At 38.4% G+C, this 22699-nt stretch overlaps 1 protein-coding gene across 3 annotated transcripts in view; it reads right to left on the bottom strand.

The window, feature by feature from the left end:
• The window catches only part of LOC108238991 (transcription factor COE1-A), an 88346-nt gene that overhangs the window by 21494 nt on the left and 44153 nt on the right, over nt 1-22699 (bottom strand). For all 3 annotated transcript variants that reach the window (XM_017421405.2, XM_017421404.2, XM_017421407.2), the window contains 4 exons: nt 5378-5459; nt 4196-4337; nt 2755-2888; nt 1163-1289 (listed from right to left, as the gene is read on the bottom strand). In XM_017421405.2, the coding sequence (XP_017276894.1) occupies nt 1163-1289; nt 2755-2888; nt 4196-4337; nt 5378-5459 (485 nt within the window). The remainder of the gene's footprint in view (nt 1-1162; nt 1290-2754; nt 2889-4195; nt 4338-5377; nt 5460-22699) is intronic.

Here is a 22699-nt window from a genome sequence, read left to right as displayed (position 1 = left end):
ACAGTTAAATCTGGCCCATTTGCATGATGTGCATTGTCCATCTTTTAACTAAAGTAAACTAAAGTAAACTAATATATAACCGGTGTCTTCTGTTTTGCTTTGTTTCTTTGTTTTATTATCTTCTAATATCAATTTATATCAATGACATTATGTTTATTTTATTTTGCATGCAAAATAAATAATTACCATCATCTCTGTAGCATTAGGAATATTGATCTTTAATTGTTTTAACTAAACCAAACCAAGCAAATTAACTATTTAACAGTTAGTGACAAAACTTAATCAACAAAGTAGTTTAATAAATGCCTAGTGCTTCATGACATGACAGAAAAAAAGATATTTATTGCAACACTGATGCCCTTCACACTAGAGCAGCATAAGTTTCACATATTTTTTGTAAGTCTGGTTTTAAAACCAATACTTCATCATAGATTGTTTCATAATCCTTATTGATCAGGTTTAAATCCCCATCTTTAGCTTTGGTTAATAACTGAGGTCATTAAACGCCTCTTGCCTGGAGGTACAGTATTTATACAGCAGCTACTTTTTATGCCTCTCTGCTCCTGACGTCATCATTATGGTGTGATGGAGCCGTGTTGAGCGGCGGATCAATACCAGACATCACATCACCTCAGTCCACTTCCACATATATGTGCAAACAACACACACATTTCTCCTCCTCTTCCTCTCTGTTCGCATTCAGTTCGATTCAGCAGGAAAGTGCTCATTCACAGTCAACAGTCAGGTCAGAAGTCACACACGTCTTCAACAACGTGTGCATTTTGTGTTTAACGTGTGTGTGTGTGTATGTTAGTAAACTGGGTGTTCTGGATGATTTCACTAATAGTTTCAGCATGCAGGGCTATAAAGAGCAGACTGTTTAATTGTAGCTGGTTTTTAACGAGCCTCTGATTATGGCTACATTCGAACGAGTGTGGGTTGTTAATGTTGACTAATCTGCAGTCATTAGTTCAACACTGTCTGGCCTGGGAGTGAACTGCAAACTCATAGACGCACACACACACACAAACACAGGCAAAAACTAAAACAGAAAAAAAAAACATTTCGAAAGAAACGTGCAGTTTAAAGATTAGAAGATATAATATAATATTCAGCTGAATGCATGTACATTTGTGCTTGTACAGTGTGTATTCTGACCTACCGGTGTATATAAACCTTCCTGGTGTCCCTTTGCAGAACTGTTTGGACTTGTAGGACAGAGTGACCTCTACGACCCCTGGGATGTGTCTAGGAGGTGTCTGCACCCGGATGGCGTGTGGTGTAATTAACTAGGTAAAAAACAAAAAAAGAGAAAGATCTTAAGTCAGTACAGAAAAACCCAAAGATTAATCTCAAGATAATAACGATTTACACGTCAGGACAAAAGACATCTTGATTTTTTTTTAAGTTTGTGAGTCAGAGGCATGTCAGATTTGTACAAATAGAATTGAATTTGATGCACATTGTCATGTGGCGTTTCCTTATTTTCTCTAAATATATAATTAAAATGAAATATTTCATGAAAGTTACTTCTTATTCAGAGGGATATCACAGTTTGAAGGAGAAAAAATATAACAAAATGGTTTTATTATCAATACTTGATGTGTTTTGTGAGCTCAATCAGCATTAAGTATTCAGCCCACCGACAGTTTATTTGTTTTCCTAAAGGCTTTATTTTCCTTTACAGAGCTAAAAAATCAGAATAAAACAGATCAAAAACTGATATTTTTTTACAATTTTACTGTCTTTTTCTGTTTCTGCCTGTTGCCATGAAAAACACACATTCCTGTAATTGCCTGTGTCTGTTTGTCTGTCTGTTAGAAAATTATCTCATGAACTAAAGGATGAATTTTAATGAAACTCCCAGAGAATAATCATTAGATGTAGTTTACTTCTACAACTGATTAACTTTTGGAGTGAACTTCATTAAAAAGCAGCGCATCGGTGCAGCCTGGGCCATTTCCGATACCAGTATCATAGCATTCCTGCCTTTAAAAACATGCAATATGAAATTTACTGTTTAGACCACATAAGACATTTACAGGTAGGTAGGGAGCGGAGATGTTGACGAAATGAAAATGTCAAAAGCCTCCCAGACTCGCTTCACTGACTGACAGATTCAAACTGTGATTTCTTGCTTCAGAATCAATAATAAGTGCAAATGAAACATTTGGTTGGCAAAAATCCATCTGAAGCCAAGAGAGCTGAGTCAGTTTGAACTGAAACTCTGTACACATGTTAGTGTGTGTAAGTGCAGCTCTCAACACTGTAAACAAACCCCTCAGCTCTTAATACACACACACACAAAACACACACAGCAACTCTGTTGTTGTTGGAAGGAAGCCACGGTCGCTCGGGACACACGGTGAGTGGAGTCAGAAGACAAATAAACATTCTGTAGAGGAGTGGGGAAAACTCTGATAGTGAGCTCTGTGTGTGTGCATGTGTGTGTGTGTTCAGCCGATGGCTATCAAAATGTGCTGATCTGATCAGTATTCGAAGAAAAGGAGGCGGGAGTGTGGGTGAGGAAGGTAGAGAGGGGAGGTGGTCGCCAGTTGGTGGGGGACTCATTAGGGAGGTAAACATCATTTAGACAAACATTAACACACACACACACACACATTCGATCGCACACAGCTAAGAGCCAGACCATGAAGAAAAGTATGTTTTCATATTGAATTACTTCCACCGGTCCGAGGGCTGAGGCATACAGTCGTGGGGTTGAAACAACATTGAGACAGAACGACGACTGACCTCGCTCCAAACCAGCATGGTACCGAAGATAACCTGAAGGCCGTCAAAGAAGTTGTCTCCTATGATGATGACTGTAGCGCCCCCCGTAGTCCACCCCTCGCTGGGACTGATGGCTTTAATGCAGGGAGCTGCTCCTGGAGGGAGCACAGGGAAGGGAAATTACAGAGAAATAAAAGAAAAGAAACAAGTAAAACATTTCTTGGTGTTTGCCATGTATCTAAAACAATCAGCTGCAGAATAAAACCACTACTCTTTATCTTTGACAAATTAAATTTCAATCTCAATATATCACTGTTGAGTAACAACATTTGTTTTATTTAAACAATTAATCTCTGGGCAGAAGAGCAAAATCTTCCTCGTAGCAATTTCACCCTAATATTTAAATTAATACACACATAGTTCAACATCTGAGACGTGGTTTATTTCCAATAATTTTAGTAAAAGGAAATGAAAAACACACAACTGCTGTGGTTTCAAGAAAAAATAGAAAGATTTCTTTTAGAATAAAACAGACTAGATGAGGTAAAATCTGGTTTGTTGAATCAGTAAAACAATAAGACAACACAACAACAAAAAAAAAGGAATTAATTAAATAAATTCGAAATTTGTCTTAACGATCAAAACTTAAATATAAAAATGCACTGTAATAAAATCTATAAATTAAACATTTGAGAACAAACAATACAAAAAATGATAAATAAATATGAATACACACTAAAAGATTAATTTTACCCAAAGAAAATGAGAAGTTTAAAATGTAAAAAATACGAACATCGTACACCAATAGGACAGTGACCAAGAAAAAAATCCTTTAAGCATTTTATTCTATTCTGAAAACATTTTAAACATTTACAATGGGAATTTAAAATGTAATTCTGTATAATATAATAAATCCTTTAACTGTTTTTGTCTAAAATAATTTATATGTTGCAATTTAAGGGTTGTATTTTAAGTCTGTTTATCCTGAAGTTTGACTGATATTAGATTAGATGTGAAAGAACACTATAAAAACACACCCAGATGGTTCAGTATGCATCACTTTACTTTAAACAAAACAGATACAGTCAGCTTATGTCACTTCAATCCAGACAATCGTGAGTTTAAGCTCATATGATCCAATCCCACAGGATAACAGCAAACGTCAGCCTGTCCGTCAAAAAGCAGGTCTTGCTGTAATGTAAGTGTGTGATTATCAGCATTCAGCTGAATTACAATACCACCCTTCAGTCTGGGTTTGTTTATGAGAAAAAGTATAATGATATCAGACCCACCAACACACACACACAGCACCGCACCATGATCTGTGTGTGTAGTAAGTTGGATTAGCCAGATGGAGGGGCAGGAATCACCTGATAGGATTAAACTATCAACCATCTGGTGGCCATGCTGCTCTCTCTCTCTCTCACACACACACACACACACACACACACAGTGGTGCTACCATGTTCGAGGTACGACGGTGTTCCCTCCACAGGGTCGAGCCTGCGGGCCCGTCGGCCGTGTTTTGAGTTGTTGTGGACAAACATGTTGTCAGAAACTGCCAGGACGTGTCCCTCCACGCTCACCGTAGTTGATACAACCACCTGGAGACACAAGGGGACGAGATGAGGAACGGAAAGCCAAGGGTGGGAGGAGAGATGGGTAATACGGTGAGAAGAAAGAGAGGAGAATTACTGGAACCAGAGTGGGAAAAAAGGGATGAAAATATACAAGAGTGGAAATAGGAAGAGATGTGTGAGCAAAAAGTAGTGGCAGACTGAAAGAAGAGGTAAAAGAAAAGTAAAGAACTAAAACAGCAGGGGTGAAAAGATCACCGCAAAGAGGAGTTTAAAGCATTAAGCTGTGAAAAGCTTCTTAAATGTAACCAGTTATCACTGCTATTACCATCATTCTTAACACACACTAAGCCACTGTGACTATAAGCTGTGTGTGTGTGTGTTTCTGATAGGTCCAGCCCTTAATTATCTCCCAGGGAAACAGAGCTGTCTTCTTCTGGTTCCACTACAATAGAGCCGTGCAATTAGAGGCTCAGATTTGGTCACACACTTGCTACAGAGTGACTCTGCCTGTCCTGTCTCTCTCCTCCCTGCACACATGCTCTCACATTCACAAAATCTAGCCACACACACACGCACACACTTTCACACACACGTCACGGTAATAAATCTATCAGTATCTCCGGGGGCGTCCAGTATATCCACTCAGCCTCGAGTGGTGTCTTCCTGATTGTGTTGCAGCCACGAAGATAAGGGAATAATAATGACTTTGCTGCCTTCCTTCTTTCTTTCTTTCTTTCTTTCTTTCTTTCTTTCTTTCTTTCTTTCTTTCTTTCTTTCTTTCTTTCTTTCTTTCTTTCTTTCTTTCTTTTTTGTATATTTACGTTCAGTTCAAACTTCCTGTAAAGACAGTGATCGCTTATGTACTCGCACAGAAAACACATATTTCTGTGTGCATGTGTTGTGACAACCATAGACTAATGTATATAATTAAGTGTTATGTCTGCAGTAAACAAAAGAGAGAAGAAAAGTCAGATGCATAGTTAGGGATGTGAAGAGGAGGAATGCACACAAAAGTAGAGTGAATCCACAAGAGGAAAAAATAAATATATTTGTGATGCTTCTACCTGGAATCGCCTCATGTCTCGTGGGTTTCCTGCATTCTTTAGGCAGTTCTGGTTGCACTTGAGGAAAAACTTGAGGAAAAATCTGTTGAGACAAAAAGTGAAAGGGCACATTTGGAGTTAACAGTTGAACAACAGACCAGAAATGAGAAATATGAGCTCAAGCCAGTCTCAAACACAGAGTGCACAGATCCCCAAACACAGATAGAGAAATTAATATTTTATAGTGTTCCTGGTAGCGAAAGCCATGTTGAATTTCCTTGTGGAATTTAGACATAAGGAAGAACTTTTTTTTTGTTCTTAAATCCATAGCAGCTGCTTTGAAATGTGGTATGAAAATACTGAACGATCGTGTAGGAGGAAAAGTAATACAACACACCTTGACAAACTTGATAAAAATATGTGACTATGAGAAAGTTTAGGTTTGAAAATGTCTTCAATTTGACTTTTATACTTTTGCAAATTCAAACTCGCCTCCACAGTCAAATGTATGCTTACATTTCATTCATCCTTCTTTTATTCCCACTTCTCTTAAAAATGAACTTATCAGTTAGTTAAAATGTAGAAGTTGACGATATAGCTGCTTTGACAGTATGGGAAACAGACTGAAGTGTTTACTAAGATTGATAACAAACTTTCCACGTGGATGAAGCTGTCATATTGTAAGTCTTTGTTGTGCAGTTGATTTCTTACTCCTTACCCTTTTGTAAAGTCATAAAAATCTGCAAACTCACTTGACTTTGTACGTTTAAAACAGAACCATGTGTCATGAAACTTTTTTATAGAATGAGTCAAACTGGCAGCTGGTCATCAAACCAACACATCCAGGTTGTGTTTTGGTGAGAACCAGCTGGCCAGCCTGGCAGAAAAACCAGCGCATACATGTTCAAGTGCTGTTTGCTTCTGTGTTTGCCGTCACAGTCTGTTGTTTCTAACTCAAAATATGTTTGAATAAAATGGTCCAGACACAAAAGCAGAGAGCTTTGACAGAATATCTTTTCGTTTTTCTTGTTGTGCTGAGGTTTATTGCTGTTGTTGAGCTACAGCAAATACATTTAATACTGGCATAAAACCATAAAGGCCCATTTATAATTACTAAGAACCCTACTAAACATTATATCGCTTCTTGCATTGTGTTTTCATTAAACTACACTCAAAAAACAGCCTGCTGAATAATTTTAAAAAAGTGGAGAAAATAATCCCAATCTTACAAATTTTTTTTAAAGTTGAAGCAATAAGGCTGTTGTAATTGTAAAGATTGTATTTTGTGGATGATTCCAACATTTTCACCATAGGACTGAGTCTAATTTTGTTTTTTGTGAATTGTTTTTCAATAAGTATTGCAAGATTTGCTTAAATTTACATTGTGACACAAAAATAAATCATATTGCATAAACAGGTACTTTGTGTTGCTTGAGTCAGCCAAGAAGAAACCATTTAACAAACTTAAACTGATTATTGTTTGTTATGTATAACTTTTATTTAAGTTAATCAAACATATGATTGTGTGAATTGGAAATGACTCCTAACAACAAACAAAAAAAGGAAGTGAACAACACGTCTCTGTTGGAACATGAACTAAATACTTAAGGCTTTATTATAATACAGATTGCACAATTGTCTTCGATTCTGTAACATCTTCATTCCCTTGTGCCTGAGCCTGGTGTTCTGCTGCTCTAAAAATGACAGCCTTTGTATTGAACCAGCAGAATAAAGCAGAGGGCTGTGCCTTGGTGTGTGTGTGCAAACATACATTGTGCATGTGAGTGTGTGATGGTGCAGCAAAGCTCAGTGGCAGGTCTGAGTGTAAAACTCTGCATTAACGAGCTCAGGCTTCGTTAGAACAGCGGCGCAGGGATTCTGCATGCCTAATTATCATGACCCCTCACCCCCGGGTGACAGCCTATCACAGCGGAGGACAGCCACGGTGACCCCTGCTGACCTCTCACTGTCTAGTCCTCCTCACAACACTAGCATAGCGTTAACACAACCACCTCAGCTGACCCTCCCTTTGGAGATCTGTGTAAAAGAGGCGACTGGGATGCACACACTCACCAATTTATCAGCTTAATCTATAGCAGGACTACAGCAGTTAGGAAGGGAAAAAAAGTTCGAATCTGTTTGCAGTTCTCTAATACACATGAAAGCCCTGCACTTGAAGAAGTTACAGTAAATATGAACCCAAACAGAACATGAGAACAAAGTGAGAAAAAAAACTTATTTTTGGTTTGTTTTAAAGTTTTTTGTAGTTCAAATGATTCTTTAGGTCCTGCATTTGTGTCTCGGTGTGAGAACATGCAAGTAAAATGTAATTTGTGCTTGAGCAAGTTGCAAAGGCCATCCATTCATTTTCTTTTTACCCGCTTTTTTTTTCTGGGTCACGGGGGGAGCTGGTGCCTATCTCCAGCCATCACAGTGCGGGAGGCAGGGGACAGCCTAGACAGGTCACAAGTCCATCACAGGGACACATAAAGACAAACGAAACATCAACCATTCACACGCCCATTCACACCTAGGGACAATTTAGAGTTATCAAAACCTAACATGCATGTTTTTGGTTTGTGGAGGGAAACCTTGCATGCACGGGGAGAACATGCAAACGCCACACAGAAAGCTTGGGTGTTGAACTTGTGACCTTCTTGCTATGAGGCGACAGTACTAACCACTGCGCGGCTGTGCCTCCCAACTTGCAAAGTAAATTTCAGAAATCTGATGAGATGACTTAGCTTCTCGAGGCAGTTTCTGGGCTTCAAGAAAAGCTAATATTTCATTAAAAGCATAATGGAAAGTTGTGACAAGAACAATTTCACAGAGAAAAAAAGGTAACGTAACAATGAGAAGCCTACAGTACAGATGCAGCTTATATGATGACCAATAAATTCAACCTTCTCAACATGTTGTCACAATGTGATGATGTTTGTGATAATGATAATGAAACTGGGAGGTCTTCCTACGCACTCATTAGACGGTGTTGATTTTCTTTCCTACACAGAGAAGAGGGAGTAAGTAATGTTTTTTCTTTGACTCTTATCCCCCCCAAAAAACAAAATAAAACTATTTTGACATATTGTTTCCCAACAATCAACAATTTTCTGTTGCATTACTTTTTAGCTGTGCTGAAACGTAGCTGTGACCTCATTATTTACATTTAATTAATGTTCATTTTAATTCTATGGTACTTTCTGTTAATTCATAAAAACAGGAGCGCTTTATTTTAGTAAATAAAAAAGTAGCTTTACAACAGGGGTCCACAATATCACTATCACTATAAAACCCCTTGCAGTCATACGACTAACACAAGACTATTGCCAATCCTACAAAAACAAAAAGGATTACTGTGAAATATTGCACTTCACCATGCTAGTTCAAGAATATCCTTAAAGGCAGAGCTAAACTCATATTGTAGAGAAAAAAGAGACAATTTGTTAGCCTGAAATACAAATTACAACTTGATCTACACCATACAAAATTATAAAGGGTCTTATTTATTATAGTATCTTAGACATGTATTAAAGTGTCAGCTTTGCTCTACATTTTGCTTGATTTTAGCTTGGGTAGCTACAAACATTTTTGATGTCATGTAGACACATTTTTAGCCCCCCAAAATACCTGTTGGGTAGTTAGTTTTGTTATATTTTACCATTACTTGCTTCTCTGATTGTTGCATAATAAATGAGGAATTCAGATTTGCAGAAAAACGCAAGAATGATTTAAAATCTCCCCTCAACAATCATAAAAATTGGCTTAATTCTGTCAATTTTTCTAAGTGCAATGGTAAATACTGTCAGTCTGTCATTGGTTTTCTCATTATACTTTGGATTGCCCTCTGTCACTTGACTTCACTTGTCTTTTCCTGTGAGTGCTTTCACTCATTGATGTCAAAGTACATCTTCTACATTTTAATGCAGCGTAAGAACATCCCTTTTCCACATTCAGTTGACCCCATATGGCCTAATCAACTGGGATATAAAAAGGCCCTGCAGCAACACACACACAGACACCTTGCGTAAATTGATTAGCTGGTCCAGTCACTGGTTGTTAAGAGGCTCCCAATTAAAAGAGACGATTATACGAGTCTGAATGATGGAGGGGGAGGGGAGCTACGCCCCCGTTTATATTCTATCTCCCTCCTCCACCTCGAGGCCCGATCATGTTCAAGTGATAACAGCTCTGTTGACCTTTGCTATATTGAGGGTACCACACTCAGATAGCTGACCCAAGACCAGCTCTGCTTGAGACACACACACACACACTGTGCAAAAACAAGTTTGTTGATATTAGGACTTCAAGAAAGAACAACAATAAAATACAAAATTACTTGTTTTTTCTAAGATATTGTCTGAATGGTTCTTTTATAGGATGGTTTGTCTTTTAGAATACAAGTCACACACTCAGCCACCTTTAAGTTGTTTCTGTGAGAGGATAAAAATCTTTTTTTTCTTGGATTAACACAAACTGCATGCTCACTCTGGCCAAAAAACAGCGATTGCACAGATTCAACTAGGCAAATAGTTTAGAGCCCCCTGCTGTAAATCAGATTAACATGTTTCCGTTCCCGAAAGCATGCAGTGAGTAGGTTCTCGCTCCTCAAACTGGAAAAAAGATCCTGGGGTTGTAAAAAAAATAAAGTGTTGCTCTGTTTCAAAGCTCAACTGTCTGCTATGACTAACAAAAACATATTCAGAACAAATTCCGTTATCAGGATATAAAAGCTGTTAGGGCAAAATGTTGCCTAAAATACTTGAAACTGATTCATCAGATTCAACATTTATCTGTTTTTGTCATAATAAATACCAGCAAAGATTATGGTAGTTAATCAGATGATGTATAAAAAATGATTAGAAAAGAAATTGCTTCAGTACTAATGACCATACAGCAATAATGAAGTCATTTACAACAATAATAAACCAGGACCTGCGAAATAAGTTGATTAACTGCTTTTGAGTTGGGATAATTTCTATGAGTGCTGAAAAAAAAAACAGATTTCTTGTGGCACTAGCACTTTAAAATACTTGAAATGCTAGACGATAAATATTCTCACAGCAGACAGAAACAAAGTAAATAGAAGGCACATTTACAAGAGAAAAAAATCATAATTGTGATAAATTTGCATGTAATGATTCCAAAAAGCAGTTGTATATGGTTTTATTTGTGGCAAAATCTGTTTTTGAGCCAAAGCTTTATGGCTAATCTTAGCATTTTGGTTGCCTTTTAGCTGTAGTTGTTTGGATAACATCATAAAGATATTGTAGCAAAATAGAGATTTTTAGTTTTGGCAGCGGTTGTGGTATTGGCTGCAAGCAGTTAGTTATGATAATATAATCACCTGTTCTCCTGTTATAAAGTCTGTTAGCTATAGAAATGTAGCAAACAACAGTTGGATGCTGTTTTTTTTTCTTTCTTGGTGCATTGGTGAACAGCACAGTTACATCCATTATTCAGAGGCTGAGATGGCAATTATGGCTCAGAGCACAACTGACATTAATATTTAATATATAGGGCTAACACAGACCTGAGAAAGAGACAGGAAGTGACAGAGCGAGGGGCTGGAGAGGACGCTGGGATGTAGAGGAAGGGAGACACGGTGAGGAGGAGGAGGAGGAGGAAGAGTGAAGGAGAACCAAGCAGGGGAGAGTCAGGACAGAGGATTATAGTAGTTTGTTTTGACCACTCTCCTGTCATTTAAACCGTTACAGAACCGACGGGGCAGCGATGTGACATCCAGGGGAATTCCAGTTTACTGTGTGTGTTTGTAAAAAAACAGGGTGAGCGTCGAAGGCTGAATGTTTGTGTCCGATTTATTCCCTGAAGACTTTCTACTTTACTCAGCCAAGAATAACAATGCTGCCTTGGTAGAGAAAAAGCTAAAATCTCTCAAGAACACACACACACACACACACACACACACACACACACACACACACACACACACACACAGATAGACACACAGTGAGCTGTTCCTGACAGGTGGAGAAACTGCAGAGAGTCAGTTTGTGCAGACAAACTGAACCACAGATGAGTGTTTTTGCTGCTCCTGCCTCCTCTGTTTCTCCACTGTCTCCCTGCTTTCTTAAATGTCTTTTTTTCACCTGCCTGCCAAATTCCTTGCCAAAGCTTTCAGACAGAATGATGATGTTCTTTCTCTGTGTGTCTTTTTCTGTGTAAAACAATTTCTTGTGTACTTGTCGTAACTGCCATTGAAAGCCAATCAGATGTGATCAAATCATTTTTAAAGCTGATAGTTACAAGAAGTTACTCCAGCTACAGTTATAGCTACTGACCGCCCTATTAATTCAACATACTTTGTTTCATCTGTCACTTCAAATAGCTAATATAACTAATGTGTGTAGTGCAAGTTTTCCTCTCCATTTGTTGATCTCTATCTGAGAGCAACTTCCTGTTTCCTGTTTATGCTGAAAGTTTATTGTTGTATAATGTGATGACATCAGATAGCGTTGCTGGGTTCTGCTGTTCAAGTATGCAAAAGGAAAAACAGGGTTATGAAATGCTATTATGCTCTTGTGTTGACAATCATAATGTAATAATCTATTGCTTCCTGTGGGGAAGATGTTTTTTTTTTCTTTAGCTCTTTAAAATGTCTTGTTCAAGAGCACTTCAGAAGAGGTAATGATTGCTGATGAAAGATTAAAGTCATAAAACAGGGAAAGTCTTTATATGTCATGTCAGTCTGTTTGAGCGATCAGGTGTGTTTAACTGAAATAAGTAAAGGGAAAACTTGTTCTTTTCAGGTGAAGTGATGACAACCAGAAAACAAAGACAAATGACTTTTTTTAACTGTAAACCAACTTTAGTAAAGATGATGTGAGTTAAGTCTTCTATAATCTGGAAACGTGACAGTAAAACAAGACTGCACTGTCACTAAAAGACACGGTTTGGTAGATTGCTGTTCAGCTTGGCAGGTTTTTGCATTTTAGCTAGTTCCACGTAACTGATAATAACTGACACTTCTGCGGTCCTACCTCCGCCAGAGTGCCAAGCAAGCCAAACTGTCACCACATAACACTGCAAACTGCTGATTTGTCTGTAATAATCATCATCTGTGGGTGTGAAGAACAGCATCTCTGCTGCAGTGCACACACTGACACGCTTCCAGGTTTTATAAGAACAGTTTCATCACATATTGGATCAGTGACTAATTTGAGCATGTTTAATAATCACGAGTATGGATTTATAGATGACCTGCTGCTGACTGGGGATGAGCTCTGGTCCCTCCCAGAAGATAGTCAAATGTCTTTAGTGAGACTCTTCACTTCACTCCTCAACTAAAAGCTGCTTTAGATCAACAGGTTTGTGAAATTAGTGTAGTTAAAAAAATAAATGCACTCCCAGAAAGAACCAGAGGTCCTGGAGCTGGTTGGTGTTTCCTTGTGCCTGTAAGAGTTTTCCCAAAGTTTCCTCCCACAGTTCTAATCTTTCTGTTTCTTTCATGGTTTAGTGACCTTATCTACCCAATTCTCCACTGTGCATTCAGTCAGACTAAATATTTTTGTGTTGTATAATAACCTGGTAACCTAATGTGAGCTCTCACAGAAAACAATTGCATAATTGCATAAATGTTGAATTTTCCCAGATATAAACGAAGAAATTAGGAAAAACCTCGACTCATTCTTCAAAATATGAGAAAAGGACAACAACATAAGTACAGATTATGCAACAGGAACATTCTATCGCATAAAGGTGTGTGTGAAAGAGCAGAGATGCATGTTCAATTTGTATGTACACTCTCTGCTGACTAGGGTCAGGCCTGTCTGTGTTTTTCTTTGTACTGGAGATACATCAGAACTTTTAGGGCACCTTGAGCAATCAAGAGCATGAGAGCAAAAGGGAAAGAGCTGAGAGGAAAGGAATTCGAGTCAAGGAGAAACTGTCAGTAAACGGGAGGGCTTGGGCGGTGGGGGTGGGAGGAGTGGTCGGGAGCAGAATGGAGTGCGGAGGGAAGAAAAAAGGAGGAAGGGGGAGGACGGGGCTGGGGGAGGTATGCGAGCGAACGAGACTTAAGAGAACTGAGCAGAACCAAGCGGAGCAAAGTTATTTTACATAATGATGGTTGATATGCACAGAGGTAATTGATAGCTGAGCTGCAGCCCTAAAAAGCACCCAGCTAGCTGTCAATCATGGCTCATCTCCCTGGAGATATGCTAATGATGGTGATGATGATGAGGGCTTAGCTTCATATTGCCATCATTACTATTAATGCTGTCATTGTTGTCATCTCTGCATATCTAAATGACATCACAAGCAGGCAGAGTTGTGTTAGTCGGAACGATGATGTCCCGTTATTTCTGCCAGGGCTGAGATAGTTTGAGTATAAATAACTTTTACTGTTCGGCTTGTTCAGCATTGGTATAAATCTGTACATGTGTCGTCTCATTGCATCATTGTTACATGTTAAACAAAGTCACTGGCATCCAATTTGACAAGGAAGCACAAACAGCAACTGTTTTAGTGAAAAATCATCAGTTGATTAAAGTTAATGAGGCATTCTACTTTTGTCAGTATTATTTTTATCAATTAAATACCAATAAACTTGTATTATTATTCAAAACTGTAATACAGCTGTAACTGCACGTTCAGCTCATTTTTATTTTGCAAAGTCTTTAACAACTTGGACCTTATTCAGCTGATTTTATGAAAAATAAAACACAAATGATTGAGAAACTGAATGCATCATAAACAAGCCAGTCAAAATGATAAAAATCAGCGATAGGTAAAGTTTTAGAACAGTTTAGAAGCAGCAATACACCGGTTTAATGTAACTTATTCCAAGGTCATGTCCTTTGTTTTTTTCCCAAAATAAACACTCAGGTTTAAGTCCATAATCTGTTCTCACAATGCTAAATAATGTTGTCAACTTACCTCGTGAGTCTGATGTGATGCATCACTTGATTTGTAAGTTTGCAAAAAACTTAATTGCTTTTAAGTCTAGACAGTGTTAATACATTAACATTGTCTAAACTTAAAAGCAATTACCTTAAATTATTTGCAAACCTTTTGACGAGAAATAAGTTAAAGTGAATATTTTACAGTAAAAACTATTTATTTTTTTTCCTTTTCAAGGCTAACAAGTACAGGGTTGTAGAGGACAATTTTAAATTTTTCAGAAATTTATTTAGAAAGTCTTTTAAACGAAACAAAAGAAAAAGTGTAAAATGCTGTGTCATTTCTTTCATGCATGAGTTTATTCCCCACAGAGCCACAGGTTCTCTTTCTTGCAGCCTAGTATTGGTCGGTATGAATTTATGATGATAACCTTGAAGAAAAACCACGGTTTAATGGCATTATAGTGTTTAAAAAATAAAAATTGGGGATTACGTGATCTGAATGATTTTATTTAAAACAAAAATGCTGAACAAGAGTTATTATTGAAGCTAAAAATAACACTCAGTGTTTTAATATTGATCCTGCTTGATGCACAGATAAACATAAGGACAGAGAAGATACTGGAGCCTGTCGACCTGAGTTTATGCACATAAACAAACTAAATAAATTAACACATTAAAGTTAAAGCACAAATTTGGCTATCATATACAGCTGACGGACAGCTGCACAAACCTAAGAGAAAAGGTTAAACACTATCTGTATCAGCTGTTTTTGATTGCATCAAAGTTTTAATTTAAAAAACTGTGACTTTTTAAAACTTGGTATACTTTTAAAAGTAAGATGGATCCATGTCTTATCCTTACAATGGTGGCCTGGTGAGGACAAACTAAACTGTGTTTCTTTCTATTGGCTTTTTGCAAACAAAGGAGTGTGAGATGGAAAGTATCCAGTTGGTTAGGATTTGCAAACACTTAATGGAACTAAATCCTATGCATTCCTTTAGAGCACAAAAATAAAGTATCTATTACACACCAAAATAAGCTCCCCTCTGTTTATTTTCTATGTAATACTATGAGATTAAAACTATAATTTTCAATGTAGTGGTAGTATATATTTTAAGGGTATTAAAACATAGCAGACTGAAGAAATGCTAATTGTTTTATTTTGTCAACATTTGAAATCATCTGCCTGCAGTAAACTCAAAGTATTTGGATCATAAATCATATTTATTGTGTTACCTCATGAAGTTTCTATATTAATCAGCTTCAAAGCGATTTTAACTTTTTAACTGCTACGAATATCTTTAGCTGCATGTCTTCAGTTATATCGCACCAATATTTAAACTTCTTTTTCCATTTAAAGGTATGATCTAATGTCCATGAGACTATAAACCCACAGATTTATTATCAACATATTCTACTTGTGTGCACTTGGGGAAATGAGTGGCCTTTATTTAAATGACTTCACTAAATACTTGAACAACGGCTGTGCTACTGCCAAGCACCTAATGTAATGACTCTTGATTAGAAATTAGCCAACACTGTGGTTCTGTGATGCTGCTCCGCAGTTAGGGGTTATAATATAATTACCTTCAAGACAGGCTTTACTGGTCTCACTGACCGGAGGGAGTAAGACGGGGGCGAAACGGGGGGAGGGAGAACAGTGAGAAGGAGAGGGCACAGATGAGGTGGTAGATAGACAGAGGGAGGAGGTCACTGTAGTGTATATTTTAAGGGCTGAAGGCAAACTGTTGAATTATAGATGAGTGAGATTGATTTGGGAGGAGGAGCAGGGGAAAAAAAGGACAGAAGAGAAAGAGTAGAGGCAGGAAAAGGGATGAATAAAGAGTGACCAGCTACAGGATCGCTCGCTCTTGGCCAAACGTGCATGGCATGCATGCACACACTTACACACACACAGCTTTACTCCAAATCGATCTAAAGTCTGCTTTCTTTTTTCAGCACAACCAAAACAGACAAAAATCCACTTTCTCATCTAGCTGGAAACTCTGTCGTTGAGATGATGAGGTCACTGGACTACAGTACCGGTGCCCTGCAGGGTGATACAAGGCAGATAAACGCAACTTGTAGGGCCACTTTTGAGTGTGTTGCTCTGTGTGTGTGTGTTCCTTTGTCATCGGTCATAGAAATAATTCATGGAGCGATGGGGTAAGTAAAGGAAGAGAGGCGAGGAAGAGAGTGATGAAGGAAGTGATATTGACAGGAACCTCTTTCTCCTCTCTTCTCCTGTCTCTTTCTCTCTCCATCAGTCACTCACACACACACACACCCACACACACTGACTGCTTTGGGAATATCTGAGTTAAAGTGATTCGGATAGAGAAAGCAATATGTGATGCATGTGTTGCTTTAAGGTTTTTAAATCCTGCTTTTTCTCTCATTTTCTTCCTTCGTCCTAATTCTTCTTTATTTTTTCACTCTTCTTCTTATCACCTCCCATTAAATTGTTTCTCTGAGCATCCCTCAGAAAATAATTTCTTAACATTTAGGATCAGAGAACATTGTCCATTTACTTATGATTTAAACTCCTCGGTATAAATCATTCCTGTTTGTTTAAGGGGTTTTAAACATTGTGTTTTTACTGTGTGACAAACCCTAAAGTCATAAATTCTGGGATATGCTTCATTTATGATATTATTTCAACATTACTTATTACTTTGACTTAAATTGAAAGTTCTCTTGTAGTATTTCTAGCCCTAACTTCAAATATGCAAATAACCTTTTTTTTAAAGGGTGGCACACTGAATAAGTGCAATTGTTTTCACACCTTTTAGCTTCTGATCCACAAAATGATAGAGATAAGACCAATGACCTCATCTATTGTCAGTTTAAAAATATCTAAAAATGCTAATAATTTGATTAAACAAGGGTGACATCTGATAGCTGAAGATTATCCAAGGACTCCCACTTGATGTTTCATGACCCACAATGGGTTCTAGACTCCAACCTGGGGAACCATTGAACTAGTGCATATAGAAGTTTGGCATTCCTATTGTAGTTTGTCGGTTCATGTGAAACAATTTAAAATATATTATAACAATCCGTCGTTCACACTGCTCACACTAAATAAATCAAAGGGCAGTAATGTACTTAAAAAGGTACATTGGCTTGTTGCTCCAGTTGTACCTTAAAAAATATGAGCATAGTACCTTGAACACTGGTACATTTTTATACCTTTTGATGGTACCTTTAACGGTACATTTCTTGTGCACCGTGTACCGCAGGGTGTGAGGAGCCAAGGGGGCAATCATTTGTGGAGCTGGGGTTGTATTTAAATTCACACACGTGAGCTTGCCTGAGTGTATTTATGAGCTTTTCCTGTTTTTTGTATAAGGTGAATGTCATCGTCCTTAAGAGGGAATTATTTAAACAGAAAGAAAAAAGCTGCTATACAAACAAAAAATTGTATAAAATTTTTGATAAGCAGCACCGGATAAATTACTCAAAAGGTATGTAAACCGTGTGAGTGTGTGTACTACACTGAGAGACTTCGTTCTGATATCTTGTCTAGTTAAAGGGATAATGTTTTATTTAGTCACAACATCTTGGCAGCATGAAATATTTACCCTGACTGTCCAGTGTTGCTGCCACTTTGGCATTCACTAAAAAAAAAACCAACAACCTCTCTTCCTCTTCCTTTTTTGTATCTGACCTCTGTTTCAGGTTTCCTTTGACTCTTTGAGCACAGGAAGGAATGAAACAGATTTTGCATGTATCATCACACATCAAAAGCTTAACTTTAGATCTTATGCAAACAGGAAAGTGAAAGCTCATTCAATATAATGTGCTAGTTCCTGAAAACGGTATCAAGATTTTGGCTAGTATTCACTTAAAGCAATGCTAGAATATTAATTGTTCATTAACACTTTTCAACTTTTCTGAGGAACCCCACTTCAAAAGAGCTGAACTCTCCCTTTAAAGTCTGGACAGAGGAACCCTGAAAGAAAATTTGTGATTCCTCTTATGACAGATAATGACACTACGGAAGTTAATTTGTGACCTCAATGTGAGAAGGTGAGGAAGAAAAGAAAAAATGAAGGAGGGGACATGAAGGAGAAGGAGGAGGACGCAGGTAGGAGGAGGGGAGGGAGTTGTTCAAGGCGGGTTGGAGCATTTAACTCCCGCTACGTTTGTCAAACAAATTAAATGCTGTCGAGGTTCCTCACCTGTGCATGCAACACACACGGACACACACATAAACTGCCCGTGTGGCGCGCATATGGCTCGCGCAGTCCAAATAAGGCAAGATGCATACATTACCATAACTAATGTTCGAAACACTCCATTTAATATGCTAATTCACTGAAATATTACTGAGCACCGTCTGTTGTGAATGAATAAATTTGAATTGCAATTAGAATAATCCTTTATAATTAATGAAAACTGTCAATTTTGGTTCAGAAGTAATTTGATTAACGGGTTGATGGGGCACCAATTAAGTAGAGGATGAGGAGGAGCAGAGAGGAGGATGAAGGGAAGAAAGATGACAAGCTCTTCAGATAATCATCTCCTTTTCAAGTGTAACAAGAGATTAGGCCCAAATGATGTAACACCCCTGAAGAAACAAAGTGTAAACTTTTCTTACCTTGAAAGCAGCACAGCAGTGATGGAACAGCAGGAGAGGCATACAAAAAAAAAGAGTGGACATAATTAGAAAGTGCACTCAAAATGAAAAATGTTCAATCAGCTGACTTTATGAAAAGAACACTCACTGCTTTTCAGCAGAAAGCAGTAATGGTGTTGTTGCCTTTCTAATTCACAAGCACCTCCTACCACTAATTAACCACATCCATGTTGCTGTTATTAGCTAATTACAAGACTGGACACATGCCCAGCTAATTAAGGCTATTAAGTGTGTGTCTGTGTGTGAGTGCAAGAGGGGGTGTTTATTAAGGCGCACAAGGAGTTAATGTTTTAATGACAGAATTTAACTGAGACCTGCATTGCAACANCGCGTCCACGGGCTGCGGTGTGTTTATTACAGTCCTTAAAGTGGCACATGGAAACCACGGCACACTAACACACCCCCACACACACACGCACGCACACACACGCACGCACCGCCACGCTGCAAACAGTACGAAAACACCACCGCTCCTTCAATTCCCAAATCAATAGCCAAGGTCATTATGTGCAGCTGAATCATATGTTTCACTAAAGTTGCTGCGTGTTAATAATATTTCAACAGAGTTGCAGGAAAAAAAGCTTCTAATTTAGCTCGTTTAGTCAACACTGTCATCCATCATTGTGAAAACACAAAAGACCCCCCCGACTCTGATGTTTTCCTTTCTGGCTTTCTCTCTCCTCGCCATTGCATTTTCCTCATCTCATTTTCTCTCCTCCTCTACACCTCCTCATTCATTATCACTCTTTTTTCCTTCTCTTCCTCCCCTCATGTCTTCCTTTTTTCATTCCCTTCCTTTTTCCTTTCATTAGAAAATCATGTTTTTTTTTAACCCATTTGGGCTATCTGATCTGACATTTGAATATTCATGGGAATGTTTTGTTTTGAATATTCAAGAACCAATTAACATGTTGTGTATGAATAATTAATGCCTATTATTTCCCTCCCTTATACATTTTTAATAATTAAAACCTATAAATCTGAAAACAAAGCGGCTCTTTTTCACTTTCTATGTGCTTTGTGTGTGTCATGCTGACAGATTTTATAACAACAGCTCAGGAACTCTTTCTTTCATCTGCCAGCAGTCTACTTTCCTGCCACCAAACCACTGTGTGTGTGTTGGTGTGTGTTCACGTTCATGAATAAATGAACTTGTTAAAGAGAGATGAAGGGGATGAACTAGACAGGTTCTGCTGTCCTATTCAAAACTAACTGATCTGGCACAACACTTAGCATGTGTGAACACACACACACACACACACACACCCACACACGCACACACTCACACACATCAACACGGTCACACTGAACCCTGAATCCGTCAGCTGCATCGACAGTAACACAGAGATACTCTAAACAATAAGAGGAGCATTTAAAACCAGAGGAAAGAGATAGGCGACGAGGAGGTGGGGATAATATAAGACGAAGATGCATCCTTGTCCTCTTTTAGTTTCATAAATACTGCTCCCTTCACGACAGGCATCATTCCTTTTAATCAGCGTCGCTGCTGTGATCAAAGAAGTACCACCTCCACCGAAGAGACAGCAAGAGGCGGAGTACAATGGGAGACTCCTCACCTTGTGTGAGTGTGTGTGTGTGTGAGTGGCAGAAAGCGAAGAAGCGACAGCAACATTGCCTGAACAACAGCAAAGCCATCATGTCTACATGCTGTCACATAAGTGAGGTCTTGCAGTACAGTTAGACTCACTCCTCCTTCTCTCGCGCTAACATACGCTCACACAGAAATACAGTCTCTCTCTCACACACACGCACACAAACAGGCACACACACATGCAGCGCTGACAACCGTCAAACTCTCACCTCCCAACTGGAGTGCAGGTAATTAACCAGACAAAACAACTCACAACACCTCAAGGATCAAGAACACAGAAGAAGGAGTACGAGGAAGACACACGACAAAAACACCAAAAGGAGGCAAGAAAAAAAAAGACACTCCTACTACAAAACAAGCTTGTGCTCCTAAAGCTCCAGTCAGGAGGAGTAAAGAGGACTAAATAATGATGAAAATAGAAACAAGCCTGCCATCCTCCACTTATCTTGATATTGCCTCCACCAAATGTGCTTTAAATTGCCTTCATGTTAAAAGAAAATAACTTGATGTTTTGATGTCTGCAAATTAGAGCTGCACAATAACATATAAAAAATTTATCATCATTGCAATATCAGTGTGCACAGTATCAATATTGAAAAGGACTACGTGAAAGCAGACACAAAGTGCATGATGGTAACAAATTGATAGACTCAGCTGGACTCCTTAAAAGCTAAAGGACATAAAGAGTGTTTAATGTTGTGAAAACAAAGGACAAAAAAGGCCTAGCATTCCTTGAAGGAATGCATATCCCCCACTGCCCTTTATGCCAGAGGTTATACTAAGATCATCTTATGATGAGAAGGGATGAAGTCGTAGTTGTTTTAGTCAAACCCTAAAAATAACATTATGTTCAATCTCATGCAATAAACACATACAAAGACATGGGCAAAAACATTTTTGATACAAAAAGGAGCAGATAATATGTGGATTTATTGCCACTAATATTGTCATTGCAATATACAACAATAATATTGCAGTTGCATGTTTTCCTTCAACAAATTCTTTACAATTCGATGCCACTTTAGATGCTGGCCTCATGTTGGTTAATCAGTAAACATGACTTCCATTAAGATATAAATCTGGACTGAATGCAGATATGTATATTCCTTTTGTCTTTGCAACATACATGTATCATTTTAATTTGCGCCTTTGGTAAATCAGCAGCTCTCTTTCGCTCATTTTCACGAGTTGAATGTTACGATGACAAATATGTTGATGCTCGAGCATCCTCTGACGTGTGTTTGTTTGTGTCTGAGTCCCTGACTCCTGCCAGCGTTACTTCCTGTTAAGCCTTCCAGTCCTTGAGAATGGCAAACCTCTAATTAGCTCCCACTCAGACAAACCAAGACTGTACAAGCTTCAGTTTTTTCCCCTCTCCCTCTCTGTTTAATCTTCCTGTTGTTTCCTATTTGTTCAGCTCATTATGTGATCAAAGCCATTAACATGTTTATGGAGCAGCTCTTTCATGTTGTAATAAAACACACTCAAGTAACTCATAGAGGCTCATAAGGCGATGAAATATGAACGCAGAAGCCCCCAAAGATAAAGAGAAAGTGTGCCTATTTGTGTGTATGATTTGTTTTCATGTGCGTGAGTATGAAAGGGGTTAAAATTTCAACCTGATGAAACTCTGAGCTAACAAAAAGGATGAGGAGGAGGACAGGAGGGAGGGTGGTGGGCATTTTCTGCACGCTCACACATGTACACGCAAACGCACACATATGGAAATACATACAGAGAGGCAGTAACTGTTAAATAATTCAGCATACACAAACACACACTGGAGGCAAGGTGAGGGTAAAAGCAAAGCAAAGCTAACAGGCATGCCGAGTGGCCCGCAGTGTCAACAACCAATCAGGATGGAGCGCGGTGGCCAGAGAGCGAGACGTGACCCTCGGTGACCCCAGACTCTAATGATTTATAAACAGCACTGAGGAGTGTGTGTGCATTTACGTGTGATTGTGTGTCCCGCGAACCCTGAAGCTATTTAACTGTGGAGATGAATTCTTATTTATTCACACAGAAAAAGACAGAATGTGGAGACCCCAAGGGTGAGGTTCAAAACAATACTGAGAGAGAGAGAGAGAGAGAGAGAGAGAGAGGGAGAGACAGATGAATATAGATACAAAGCAGAAAGAGAGAAAAAACAGAGAGCTGGGAAGACGAAAATAAGAAGAGATGGAGAAAGAAAAGAGAAAGCGATGGAAACGTAGGAAGGAAGTTAAAAG

This window comes from Kryptolebias marmoratus, linkage group LG13 (assembly GCF_001649575.2).
Source record: "Kryptolebias marmoratus isolate JLee-2015 linkage group LG13, ASM164957v2, whole genome shotgun sequence".
Lineage (NCBI taxonomy): Eukaryota > Metazoa > Chordata > Actinopteri > Cyprinodontiformes > Rivulidae > Kryptolebias > Kryptolebias marmoratus.
The sequence above is the reverse complement of the archived record's forward strand: the minus strand, read 5'-3'. Positions and strand labels throughout refer to the sequence as shown.